The sequence below is a fragment of the Molothrus aeneus genome, chromosome 6 (genome assembly GCF_037042795.1).
Source record: "Molothrus aeneus isolate 106 chromosome 6, BPBGC_Maene_1.0, whole genome shotgun sequence".
NCBI classification, from domain to species: Eukaryota; Metazoa; Chordata; class Aves; order Passeriformes; family Icteridae; genus Molothrus; species Molothrus aeneus.
In genome coordinates this window covers 12,082,201-12,096,059 of record NC_089651.1, presented here as the reverse complement: position 1 = coordinate 12,096,059, position 13,859 = coordinate 12,082,201, and the positions used below count along the sequence as shown (strand labels likewise).

At 41.3% G+C, this 13,859-nt stretch overlaps 1 protein-coding gene across 8 annotated transcripts in view; it reads right to left on the bottom strand.

Annotated features, from left to right (window-relative positions):
- LMO1 (LIM domain only 1) overlaps positions 1-13,859 on the bottom strand; it is a 73,513-nt gene that overhangs the window by 43,617 nt on the left and 16,037 nt on the right. For 2 of the 8 annotated variants that reach the window (XM_066551387.1, XM_066551391.1), the window contains exon 1: positions 10,563-11,135. The exons of 3 other annotated variants lie outside the window; for them this stretch is intronic. In XM_066551387.1, coding sequence (XP_066407484.1) covers positions 10,563-10,587 — 25 coding nt within the window. In that variant the 5' untranslated portion in view covers positions 10,588-11,135. Of the gene's footprint in view, positions 1-10,562; positions 11,137-13,859 lie in introns of those variants that run through there. 3 more of the 8 variants (XM_066551390.1, XM_066551389.1, XM_066551392.1) reach the window with 3 other exon arrangements.

The following is a 13,859-nucleotide window of genomic DNA, read 5'->3' as shown; positions in this document are numbered from 1 at the left end:
TTAATTGCAAGAGAAATATGAGTGGTCAGGAATGGTACCTGTGCCATAGATAAAACCAGTGCTTCTTTCAAGAGTGACAGAGACGTAAAGTGGCCAAGACCCAGCTCCACCCAAAAGCTCCTCCTGATCTCTTCAGAATTTAATTGGCATTCTTTTTAGGACACACACACAAGGCAGATTAAAGAAAAACCCAAACAGTGTGCAGGGTGGAAGCACCATTACATGGTATTAAAATGTCAGAGGTTTGAGCTCTGTGTTGGTTTAGTCATGAGTTACCAACAACCCCTGATGGCAGACATAAAGCTTCCCTTAAATTATTAAGCATAAAACAGCAGACTGTAATATTTTGCTAAACCAAAGTACAGACACAGACAAAGATGTCATTTCAATATTTGAAACCAGCAAGTTTAATTTAAAATAAGAGCAAACCAATAAGCTCAGAAAATAGCAATGTGTGAGAGGAAAATTACACTGCTAGAGAAAAAAGTGGAAGGACTTAAGAAATTTATAAAAGTAATCTCCAAGTGGAAATTAGAAATCAACCCCTAGAAACAGAATAACACAAAAGAAATATTACTGTCCACTTTCTAAATCAATATAACACTGCTACACGACAGAATTACCATGGTAACTCAAGTAAAAAGAATAAAGCAATTCTTATTATTTCAAAATAAAATCACAGCCTGAAGCCCAGCTTTTATTACAACTGCTGATAGATCGCTGGCTTGTATTTATCTGAAATATTGCTTTTCAATCAGCTATTTTATGAATGTACAAATTTCACTGAGCAGCCCACTTAGACCAAATGCTCAAAACCTGCCCCTCCAAAAAACTAGTCAAGGAATCGTATATATATATATATATATATATGCATATTGTTGTTTTTTTTTTTTAAAGGGAGCATTACTATATACATATTCTTTTTCCACTCTATCCAAGTTAAAGAGAGATAAGGAAATGAGCGAGAGTAAGTTAAAACCTTGTTTAGTCCGACCTCTTTAAATTCCAACTTAGACTCCCTGGAAAAACGAAAACAACAAAAAAGCAAGAGAACAACAGTAATAAGGAAGAACAAAGAGGAATAACAGCATACCCTAAATACTGCAGCCCTGCACAAGGACAGGGAATGCGCCTACATCAGGGGGTGTGCACAAACACACACATGAGAGGAGGCACATCTGTTCCCTCCTGATCAAAGGCACAGAGAAAACACTGTCTAAATACAAAGTTGCTCAAGGACGTTTTGACTCGCCCTGCTGGGTACTTCAGACTTTTCAAACATTGTTTGTACAGCTTGGAAAGTGCATCAAGCTCAGGATACTCGTCTGCGTTTCAAGCGCGCTGAAGGCACAGCTCAGCCGAGTTCCCGCACGCCCCCGCTGCTGGTGCCACCTTTTAAACACATTAGTGCAAGGGGAAAACCAGCAGGTCACCTTCTGCTCTCCTCCCCCAGACGTTCAAAAGAGCATCGATCGGCACCTGAAAGCAACAGTCAGGCTTAAAAATAACAGGCTCCTCCTCTGCCCCCGGCCGCAGCCACCAGCCCGGACCAGCCCTGTTATGGGGCAGAGCTCCGGGGGCTCCGCAGCAAACACAACGCGGACAAGGGACACAACTCCGGCTGAGAACTTAAGGCACCATCTACCAAAAAAAAAAAAAGGTCACTGAGAAAATGCCTGTAGACCATCAGGATGTTTTACAGCGCAGCCTTACCCTGTTTTTTCTGTTGCCCCCAGAAAATGGAAGAGGGCCATGAGCCCCTTGCTCACAGTCACGGCAGGAGCAGGAGGGGAATGTGACCAATGCCCATAATTATGGCAGGAAGACAGCGAAGGATTTTCTTCAACAATTTGCAATTGCTTGGACAGGACCTCCGAGATGAAAAAAACCCCAAAATTAAAATTGCCAATTGAGAGGGGATCAATAAAACTGCCCCCAAAACAGTTAAGGAGAGCAATTGCTTCAATAGCACTCTGTCCTTCCCAGGAGATCCAGAAGTTATTTCTCCCTTCTTCTGCAGTGGTCTGACCTCCTAACCCAGCATGGGACAGAAGGCAAGGTGGGACCCAGGCCCAGCAGAGAGGAACAAACCAGGGACAGCTAAAACACAAAAGTCCACCCAGGCCTCATGGGGGTCAGGCACATCCCCCAGATATCCAGGCCGGAGTTCCGGGGGATGATCACTTGGGGAGCACAAATTCCTCAGTACTGCAAAATGCTTTGAGGATTAAAAGCAGCAGTGATATGCCAAGTATCATAGCTGGAAGTAAAGACAAATGCTGCAACAAGAGCAATAAGCCACCTGCCAGCTGTCTTTTATATTAAAATATTTCAGTGTTCTTAGAGCTGCTTAATTTCCCATCTCGCTCCAAGTCCAGAGGAACTTTGTGGGTTGCTAGCTTTGCCATGTAACAGCGACATTGCTCATTATTTTTAAAATAGATTTAGAAGCTGTGATCACACAGCTCAATCTGAAAGTATGCACTGTTTTTTAGTATAATGTGGTCCTTTGCCATCTCCTGCAAATGGGTTTAAAAGCAGTGGTGGAAACAATGTGTGCTTAATCTGAATGTGGACTGCAGAAAGGTTACACACTCAAATATCCTGTTTTATGTGGTATCTGGTTGTATTTTAAAACACTTTTTAGAGACTTGGAGCCAGCTGAGGTCACAAACAATCACATACAGATTAGAAAAGGGAAAGAAGCTGGGGGGAGCGATGGGGAGCCCACTCTGGCACACTGAAATAGGACACTCTAAATATCACTTAGTATTTCTTTAAAATAAAACTGGCTGAAATAGTAAGCTTCAGAGAAACAATAAATGCAGAGGTGGTTAAAGAGTTTTTATTCAAATAAAGTCTTGCCCCAGGAGATGGAAGTAGAGTCTTGAAATACAGAGATAGGATTTTACATGTGCTAAAAGCATCAGTGTGACACTTTTTGGAAAAAAAAGGGGGGGGGGGTGGGAATACCTTCGTTGTTATACATGACAAAATAGCAACTAAATGTTTGCTTTGATCCCAGCGCGTAAAGGGTGAAGCTTTTAGGCAAGGAGCGGCAGGTGATCTCAGCTCTTCTGCAAGTCCTAATGCTCCTAAAAGCCACTCTTCCAGTTTCTGTAATTGGGCATCAGTAGTTAATGTAGTATTGACTGCATTACATGCTCCTGTGCATCCTCTCACTAATGCCAATTGCATCACCTTGTACATTTACCATATTGCTTAGCCAATAGCTGTTAAAAGCAATCCAAATCATGAATCATATAGGAAACTTTTAGCAAGACACGACATCCAAAGGAGACAATTTACAGTTGAGTTAATCTGGGTACATTAGCGAGACATGGATTCAGGAAGACAGACCAATTTATGTTACTTTGGTTTTACCCTTTATTGCTTTGTATAGGCAAATGAATGGAAGGGCATGGAGTAAAAACAGATATAAAGGAGTCCTTTTCAAAACAGATCTCCATTCTGTGCAGACAGGTCAAAGGGTTTGAGACTGATGCTTATTTAGGCTTTCATAACCGTAACAGGGTACTTACAGAAATCATTTTCCACAAAGGACTATAAGGATAAATATATAATGGATCCTGAATAATGTTCAGTACCCACCCTCACTGCAAGTACATTAATGCAGAAACCTGGCTGCTCAACATTATCTACAGCATGGCCTGTCCAGGAGTCACCTGCCACCAGGAATGCCAGGAAGAGGCTTCACACAAGGTCCCAGGCAGCTCTGCTCATGAGCTCAAGGCAGGAGGTGCTCTGGGAAAGACACCAAGGCTCACCAGCTCAAGCCAGTCCTCTGCCCAAACATCTCTTCTCCACCACATCACTTGTGAACACACACAAAGTCCATCTTCTCCTCCCTACCTGCCTTGAAGAGATTGCATCTTTTTCAGAGGTATACCCATTTCTCTGGAATGGAAGGAAAGGATACAAGTGATAAAGAGGTGTTGCTTAACCCACTTCAGCTGCAAGGTAGAGCCAACCAGGAAAGAAATTAGGAGCGAGTTCCCTCTAAAAAAGTACATTTTATAGAACAATTTCACACTGGATGCTTGACCAAAAGATGCATAGCAAATTGATATAGCCCCTTTCTGCTGTTCTGATCAAACTCTGTAGTATCAGTAAAATAGAGATGGGGAAAAAAAAAAAGAAAAAAGAACAGCTAGGAAGTGTGCTGTTCCCTCAGCTTTTATGGGTAGGGAGTCATTTGTAGTGTTTGTGGAGGGGGAAAAAAGCGGTAAAGGATATCTAGGAGAAATAATGGCTCATCAGCCAAAAACTTTACAAAAGAAAAACTGAACTGCATCCTTAAATATTGCATCCCAAAATACTGGAAGCTCTGGTGCTCTAAGCCTAGTTTAAAAAAAGATCATGATTCCCTTTTGAAAAGCTTCCAGAAGTCCCTTCGAAAGAGTTGCACATGCAGGGAAAATGCCAAAACAAAACATTTTCACTAGCTGATCAATTTAAACAGCTGTGGTAAAGCTGCAGCCACTGGCACCATCATTAACAATTTAAAGCATGGCTGCTTTTGTCTTCCTTCCCAGTTACATTCTCATTATGCCTTTTTATTTATTAGAAACACAGTCCTCCGGAATACATTTCTATATCTCAGATCCATAATAAACCAAGTAGGAACATCCCTGGCTTCTACTCAAATGGATGTTGGCGAGAGGGTTAATTGTTTAATGCTGGTCCAAGTTCTCTGCAGTTCAGTCATGAATATGCAACAATCATCCACTTTTTCTCTAAGAGAAACTAGAACTGTTGATATAAATTGTTTAAAAGGAAGACAAATAATACTTTCACTGCCCAAATCACACTTTCAGAGTTTGATTAGCACACAAGGAACTCTGAATATTGGTCTAAAGAACTCGAAAATACTCAATGAAACTTAAAAACCCTCTAAATTTGGGCATGAGTATCCATTATCTGCTTTGATATGGAATGTAAGTAGAAAATAGTTTGCAAGAACATTCACTGGAGAGTTGAGCATCTGTTTGCATGGATAGCACCCCACATCGTGCTTGGAAACTTGGGCTTGGGAGTCATCCCACTGGAGGACAGAGAAAACACGCACACAGAGAACTAAAAAACCGGTAGCTGTGGTGAATTCTTCTCAGATAGGTTTAATTATGTTAATCTAATAGTGAATAACTTTCATTTCAAAACGCCCTTCCCTCCACCCCCAAGTCGTCTTCAGTGAATAGGAGCTACATTCACTGAATAAATCATTCCCTGGCAACAGTTACGCACATTATTGAAGTTGGGGGCAGTGATTTCTATACGGTTTAAAACTATGTCTATGTATTCTAAATGATGACAATTCTGTCCAATTTTTAAAAGATATAGACCCATTGGAGTTTTATAGTTCAGCATTTAGCAGCATCTGCAGTGCCTTCTTTATTCTTGTACTGCAACACTTAATGCTTGATGCCACTATTCTGATTGATTTCAAGTACAATACCTTATTTGCCATAAACTTTCATATTCTTTACCTAAGGAGGACTCCTCGCAGATGCAATCAGTCATAATGCTAAAGAACAGTTTGCCTTTAGCAGAAATATTCATGCTAATGACAGCGAAGCAAAACTTTGAGCAGCAAGCATATTTCCAAAGAGAATAAAACCCTCTCTAAACACAACGCCTGAAAACCTTAAGAAAGCTTCCAAATGAAATCAATTAATCCTCCAACCATGATAAATTTCTTAACCATTTAAGAAACGTATTTCAGACTCTGCTGTGACCCTTTATCACCAGACCTAATGGATTACTTTATTAATAATGCACTGCTCTTAAAAGGAATTTTTCCGAAGATTCTACCATAAGAGAGCATTTTTGGAATGGCTGTGACAAACAGGCTGACATGTTCACATTGTATTTATAAAGATAATAAAATTTAACACTAACTCCAAAGAAGACGAATTATGTTCTGCTGCCAGGGTATCAAGTACACTTTCTACTGCATTAAAGCAAAATTAGAGCAAACTGATTTCCAAGAACAAGCTGCTTCCTTTGTCCTATTACCCAAGCTGAAAAATGTCCTTACACTGTTTCAACGCTTGTTATGTCAACCAGGCAATTATCACATGTCAGCAGCATCTGGGGGTGAAGTATGATGACATCCTATCCAGATCCTTCAGCCATCTAGTGTGAACAAACACTAGGAACTTTTTGATTGCCTGCCATACTCCTATACAAAGCAGTCTGCTCCTCTTAGGCCTGCTACCTCCTTTCACTCCTTCCCATAGGATGAGATTTATTTTAATGGATATCTAGGTTATCAGTGCTCCAACCACAGTAGCCTCCATTTCTTGAATAGGTTTAGGCCATTACTTTACTACCCCATGTTTCTGCTGTGCTTCCATATTTGCCATTTCAAGGGCAGAGGGCATCTCCAGGAAGAACTACCTCTAACTCCACACTTGGTCAGCTTTGGAGAAACAGTCCAAATGGTTTTTTAGTCCTTTATGGCCAAACCAAGTCTCATGCTCTGCTGCCAAATGTGCTCCAATTTTATTTAGAATGCTTCTTTTACAACTTTTTATCTCCTCTTCACAAATATTTTAATCCATTGCTGTAATTCTGAGTCACAAAAGGACCCTGTGTCATGAACTAAAGGCAGACCAAACCTCTAAAACCACACCAAAACCACATGTGTGAAGATCAAGCCCTCAAAAAACCAACAGGTAACTCAGCTAAAGAGGCAAAAATAAGGTCTTTGGTAACGTTCATCAGTCAGCTTTTGAATAAGCTGATGTCTGGGAAGATGTGTAGGGATTCTTCACACATGGTAAGCTAGACATCGGTGGACCACAGAGAGGGTCTGACATACAGTGGCACAGGAGATAAAAAGGAAAAAGAGAGCTTCAGGAACATTAGGCAACAGAAAAGTTAAATTCCATGTCTCATGAGGAAAAGCCACCGTGCCACCTCCCTTTCTCACTCTGCATGACTCCTCAACAGGCACACCTGAGAAAGGTACGCTCGAAGGGAAACAAAAGACACCAGCAGCACGCAGAACAGCTATGTGGCACAATTTGTGTGGATCATGATTTTTATCCACAGAACAGGACTGCCTGGACCTGTGTTGCTGGAGATAGGTGTCGCTCCATATCCATCTACCTATCTATAGGTACCTCCATATGGCAGCTGGCACAGTCCCTTGTGAAGCCAGCCCACAGCCCCGCTGTCCGGGCAGGGTGCTGTGGCACAAGTCCTGTCACTGACATTATACAATCCATTTCTCTGCTTTTCCAATTCCAAATGCTGTGGTTTTTTACCTTCTGTGTGGGGCAAGATGGGCTTTCACACAACAGGGAACCCAACTGCTGCCACTAATCCAGTTTCCAATTACCTAATATTCATTTCCCTAAATACCTCCCATCAACCTTAGACCCATTCTCCAACCCCAATGCACACAACCACTGAGTAACCACATTTTTCTTTTAATTTTTAAAGAAACTATGAAATTCTCTTTCTATATAAAACCAAGGTACACGTTTAATGGAGTCCTCTGATATTTTACTCAGCCTACTCTTGTGATCTGTTTAATCAGAGTTCTGCTTAAAAACACAAAGGACCCGTGATTTGGGGGGCTCCTGTCTATGCAAACATCGGGATGAACACGCAGCTGATCAGTGTTTTTACAAGTGCACACACACTCCACAATTTGGTTGAAGGATGCCATGTCTGGTTAACACAGCACAAGTTAGCTGAAAAGGAAACTTTCACCCCCCACACACATAACAAAGAGCCGTGATTTCTATTAGTGCATTTCATACCATACATGCTGATTACCAGGCTGTGCTTCATTGTTAACAGAGATTACAGCTGGGATAAGCTGCAGCTTTTTCCTAATTGCTATTATGATGACTGAATTTTTGTTTTGTGTCAAGCATTATTCACACATTATACTCCAAAATTTGATCCCTCTATGATGCATTATTGATTCCATGCAGGCAATCATACTGCCGCCAATGTGAAGAATTAATTTGGGCTATTCTACTTGATTTGCATTGCTCCATCATAGCAGAACATAGTTCTGTAGGGAGGCACAAATTGAAAAGGGAGATTTAACAAAATACAGAAAATGCTGCCGCCCTTTAAAAGAGATGAATCCTAAAGAGGGGAAGAAAAACCCCCCAAAAACCCAAACCCAGCACAACACGTGTGGTCCAGCAAGAAATAAGGTCAGCCAGCCAAATTCATCTTAGTCAGAGGAAGGTTACAAGAGTAGCCTTATGCCTCTAATAAAGTAAACTAGCTTGCTTCAACTTATATTGCCAAAGAAAACAACTGAACACCTCTGAGAGTGACACTGCTTCAAAGCCTTTGAAACCCCGTTAGCTTCATTTGTTTTCCCAGCATAAGCAATACTCAAGCACTTAGCGTGTCTTTTATCCACAGGCCAGTCAACTGCAAAGCTGATCTAGAAGATGTGTAACAGATGCTCCACATCTACTCTTTTTTTTTTCAAGTTCTACTGTGTTAACAAAGGAACTTACAATATCTTAACAGAAATAAAGCCCATGATTTAGGGTTTTTTTTCTCCCCGCGAATAAGATTATTTCACAGTTTTGACATGCCAACTTAATTACCACGGAATAAATTCAGAAGGGCATGACAACTTATACAGGGACTTTGATCTCACATTGGTCAACTCTTAGTCCAAATATGATTGAATCTGCATACAAGGGGGCACTGATAATGATACATTTCTGCTTGGTCTCATATTTTAAAGGTGTCAAGTCTTTCTGAAAAGCTCTCATTTTTTTTCATAGTCCCACATGCTTCATGAAACAAAACCTCACATGCCATCCCAGAAACTAGATTCAAATTCTACATGCATGAATATGCCACAGGGAGAATTTTAGAAATCAAACTTACAATGAGGTAAGACCTCAAAATGCTAGGTCTAAAATACTCCCTTTTTTGGGAGGCAAGGAAAGGAGAGAGGGAAGAGAAACTTTAGAAGACTTCTGGTCTTTCAATAGTCAAGCCTTCCTAATTATTCTGCAGTGCAGTACTAATTCAGTTGTAAAATACAAGAAGACAGATATGGGTTGTGGAATAAAAATAATATAATTTCAACTTAATAGCATTGAGCAGCTTTCAGTACTAGTCACAAAACACAGTTAGCATGATTCCGACACAGGAAAGTAAGTGACTTTGAATTACAAGTTATTTTTCTCATAAATATTTTAAAAAGCAGTATATATATATATATATATATATATATATTTTCAAGTAAAATCAATGCTACTGCCAAAATGCCCAACTTCCAATTTCTCCAAGCTCTTTTGCTCCCTGTGAAAAGCTATTTCCTGTCTACAGTCTTACAAATATTCAGTAATTTCTCTTATTTTCCAATGGCGACAGCCTACGACCTTTTTTTTAAACACTTTTAAAGAGGTTCCCGAAATAAATTTTAAAAGATCAGGGAAGTCCATTACATGGCCCACTTCATCCATTTATACAGGTAGAATGAAATAAGGAGATAACAGGTAGAAATGCCTGTTAAAAGTTAAGATGCAGTTCCCACTTTCCACGCACAAAGTGCCACCAAGGCGGAGGTCCTTGGCAAGAGGCAGCGCCATGGATACAAGTCCATGTGGATGGCTGCAGAAGCCTTCTGCTCTGCCTCAGTTTTAATCCTTGCTTTCAGTGCACGAGCTGTGAGGGAAGACCTAAGCCACAAAACAGCCTCAGCAAAAAAAACCCACCTCATTAAAAAGTTGTGATTGAACTTACCACCTTCATCCCAGAAACTACTGATGACTGAGCAGTTAAGTTGCACACCCTGGCAGGCAATGTGCAAAAGATAGCATCAGGTCATTCAGGCTGCTAACTAACACTGATCTTCCTCACATCAATTTGTTCCCCTTAAGCATCCTTGATAAGGACTAGTCAGCTTAAAAAAATAAGCATATGTGAAGTCCTAAAATCAGTTAAGCTCTCCTTCAGCTTCATTCATGAAATTACATCCCAAATGAACCTCCACTTCTGCTATTAAAAGAAGAGTAAATTCTTAGAATAAACCAACGCTTTTTTTTTTTTTTTTGCCACAGAGGCTTATTAGCTTATTGTCATTATGTTTATAGCTATGAAGAAAAGCTGTGAGAAATAGATATTAAAGGCGCACATTAAAGAGACCTAAATGGCATGCAAATGAAAGGGAAAGAAAAATCTCAAAATTAGATTTACAAATAAAGCTGTTAAAACAAACAGGCTACAATGGATATATTAGAGTAACTTGCAGAAAGAAAAATCTACATAGATATTTAAAAAAAAAATCAAGCTGTTTCTGCTACGTCCTTCAGCAAACAGAGCCCGGAGTAAACACTTCTTGGCTGTCCGATCATGTCAGAAATGAGATTAAAAAAAAAATAAAGAGCAAGCACGCTTTTACCTACACAAGAGAAAAACATCAGAAGCTCAGAGCAGAATACTCTGAAATGCACAGCGCACGTCTGTTTCAAAACTATTTATTTCTACATTAGCAGCACACAGAAGACACCGAGCACAGGCTTACACAATCTCAGCCCACCTACCGTCCTCCTTGTCCAGCACCATCATCTCCGCAATCAAGAAAAGTCCGGGCACAGATGCTTCTTCTCCAGCAGCCTCCGCTCAGGGGAGAGGAGAGCAAGTCTCTGGGAACACAAATGAGCTACGGTACAGCTGATCGTCCTTTAGCAGCAAGTGAGCTCTAATTACCCAGTTGTCCAGCTTTTAACCTAGATTGCACTCAGTTAGAATTACACTCAGAAATAAAGCACTTTGCAGATACAAAAGCAGTCTCACCTACTTTTGTGCCTCAGAATTGCAAGGAACTAAAACTGCAATTTAGAAAGAAGGGGGTTTTAGAAAGAAGAGCTGTTTCTTTGGTTCTCACCTTCTAAATGGCTCAATTTACACAGTATAATCTATTTTAATGTAATTGCCTTTGATAGCTCATAACCCTGGCTGTTGCAACTACACAGCTTTCAGCCTTATAAAGTGTTTTCCCTTTGGATTTAAGCTGAATCTAAATCCGAAATTACATTCGCAGAGGCTAGAATACCTAAACCCGACTAGCGCTGCCTCTGCCTCTCAATTGGTGAGCCTTGCACACTTGCGATGAATAAATGCACGCGTTTCCCAGGGCCCCCTCTGGAGCTCCTGCCGGGATTTCCTGGCGGAGCGCGGCTTCCCGGCTCAGCAGCACCACCTGCAGCCCGCCCGGCCCCCGCCCAGGTGCCGCCGGCCGCGGGGCCACCTGCGCCGCCGCCGTGCGCTCCGCGGGCCCGGGGCGCAGGGATGCTCCGGCCCTGCTTCAGCCCTGCTCCCTCCCTGCGAGCACGGATTGTGGCTGGCGCCCCGCAGCAGCTCGGGCAGGTCAGAGGCTCTCAACTCTCCGCAGCTGATGTTACGCCAGCCCCCGCCGCTCCCAGCTACATTTCACACATCTCTGGTGACCTAAAACTTGATACGGATTTTCTGTGCAAACATTTTGGGTTTGTTTTCACGCGTTGGTATTGGTTTCAGGGTGTACTACTCTGGAGAACGCAGCTCCATTTTCACTAGGTTGATATTAAAATGAATTTACCTAATCAGAAGCGATACAAACACTTAACAGGTTTGCTCCACTTTTCAGAAATGCCATCATGCTCAGATATAAAATGACAAGTTGGGGGCCCACGTCTTTTATCCTACATCCTGCAACTCTCATTCCTATCTGTTGTCTCCACTGGCTCTCACAAGGATTGCGGGATCAGACACTCCGCTACCAAGATCAACAGCACCGTTTCACTCATCTCAGTCTTTTAATCTGAGAAAACATTTCATTTCTGCTTTAATGATACTTCTTCCTTCCCTTTACTGATACAACAGTACTCTAAAGAGCATGATAGCGGGCTCAAGTTATATATCCTTAATACCGATTTTTAATTAGATTCCTTATCCCCAGCTGAAGTGGCTTTTCCTTCCCCCTTCATTCACAATACTTAATCCTAACAGTCCTTGAGAATATTTGATGTTAAATGTATCGGTTTACATTGAGCTGTTTTCATCCAGTGCTCCCAACAACTCCTGTTTCCCAGTGATACTAGTTTGCAAGTGCTGAATATGTATTTTAGCGTTAAGAGTGCAACCACCATAAATAATCACTTTCTTTTAGGAAGTGTCACAAGCTAGAAAGAAGGAGGACTTTAACCCAAAGATTAAAGTCTAATAGTTAAAAGGATCCACGCAAAAACTAACAAAGCCACAGCTTTTTTTAGATTTGAAGCACTTTACCACTTCCAATATACTATTGGCCTCCACCAGAAAATGGTGAACTCCAAAAATGTTCCATCCTTCTTTCTGTGTACTTTTCAACCCTGCCACCTTCAAAAAGGACAGAATTACCCCAAAATATATGGTACATTTCAACTTCCACTATTTGGTAACTACATGAAAGGCAAGGTTTTGATAAAAATGAAGTTAGCCATTGTCTGTCACAGCTGACTTCTGCAGCAGAGCAAACTAGCAGACATAATGTACTCATGAAAAAATATGCAGTACTGGATCAATGTACATTTTATTCCTTTACTGCTCCATCATGTCAAAGAGGCTGGATTACTCCCTGTGCAAACAGATTTTTTTTTAAACACTTTATCTGCTTACTCATTTCACACACCAACAATTAAAAAAAAAAAGTTTTCTAACCCCCAACACATTTGTACAGCAATTTAAGTCAACTACAATTAACACAATCTGTTGGAATTAATCACGCTACCTGATGTCAGTTTACTTTTTTAAGCAGAAATCTGGTCTTTGCGATCAAAACATTTACGTATTTCAGAAATATCTTAACTCTCATTATCTTGAAATATATAAATGCGCTGCACGGTGCGTAGGTTGGCTTGCCCACAGCAAATTCTGCTGTGATTTACACAGTGAAACTGACTAAAATGAGAGCCTTGAAGTTTTTCTCTCTCAACCTTTCTCTCCCCCACCCCTCTTGTCCCTCTTCTCTCAGTTCCTAACATTTGTTCGGGGAAGATACCTGCCAGAGTTCCACTGTGAACCACTATTTTCTAATATCAAGTCATGTTGCATCAGTCAAGTTATATTATGTCACTTCAAACATACAAAATGCTGTTACCTCCCTGACATAAGTTGACGTGATGCCACAACACATCAAGTCAGAAACATTATTATTGTTGTTATTTTTTCAGTCTGCCCCTTCATCCTCAATGATATCTATGAAGACCCACATAAGAGTATTACTGAGTCTCCACTGCTTCTTGGCACCACAGAGCGTGCTTGCCAAGGAAGCTTTTTGCTCACAAACCCGGAGTGGAAACCCAAGTCCGCAGTTCTCACACCACTGGGGCAATCCTAGTGTCACACTGGGGCCGGCACACAGCCCTAAGGCCCCAAGCTGAAAGATGGGCAGCTGCTCCTGAGGCCAATGGCCATGGCCCAGCTTCCCGAGTGGCCTTCAGGGATGCAAAGCAAGGGGCTGATATCTACAAGGCAGCAAGTATCCTCCTTGCGATGCACCAGGACTTCTGGGAGGGGTAATCCTGAAATCCTGCCTTCTCTAGGCAGTAATAACTATGAATACCCCCACCGCTGCCAGAGACCTCAAAAGAAGAAAACCCCTCAAAGAAAAACTCTACATGGCAAAGCCTCTTAAATCAAGGGGAGAATTGGATAGTAGCCACAACGCTGGGATTTTTAGATGGTAAAAATCAGACCGGCTTCTGGGAAAAAGAAAAATAAAAGGAAAATAAAAAGGGCCATTTATGGGAGTAAAACAGACCCATTTTATTAACAAGCTCATTCAAGCTTGATTTCAAAAGGAATTGGTTTAGTTAGCA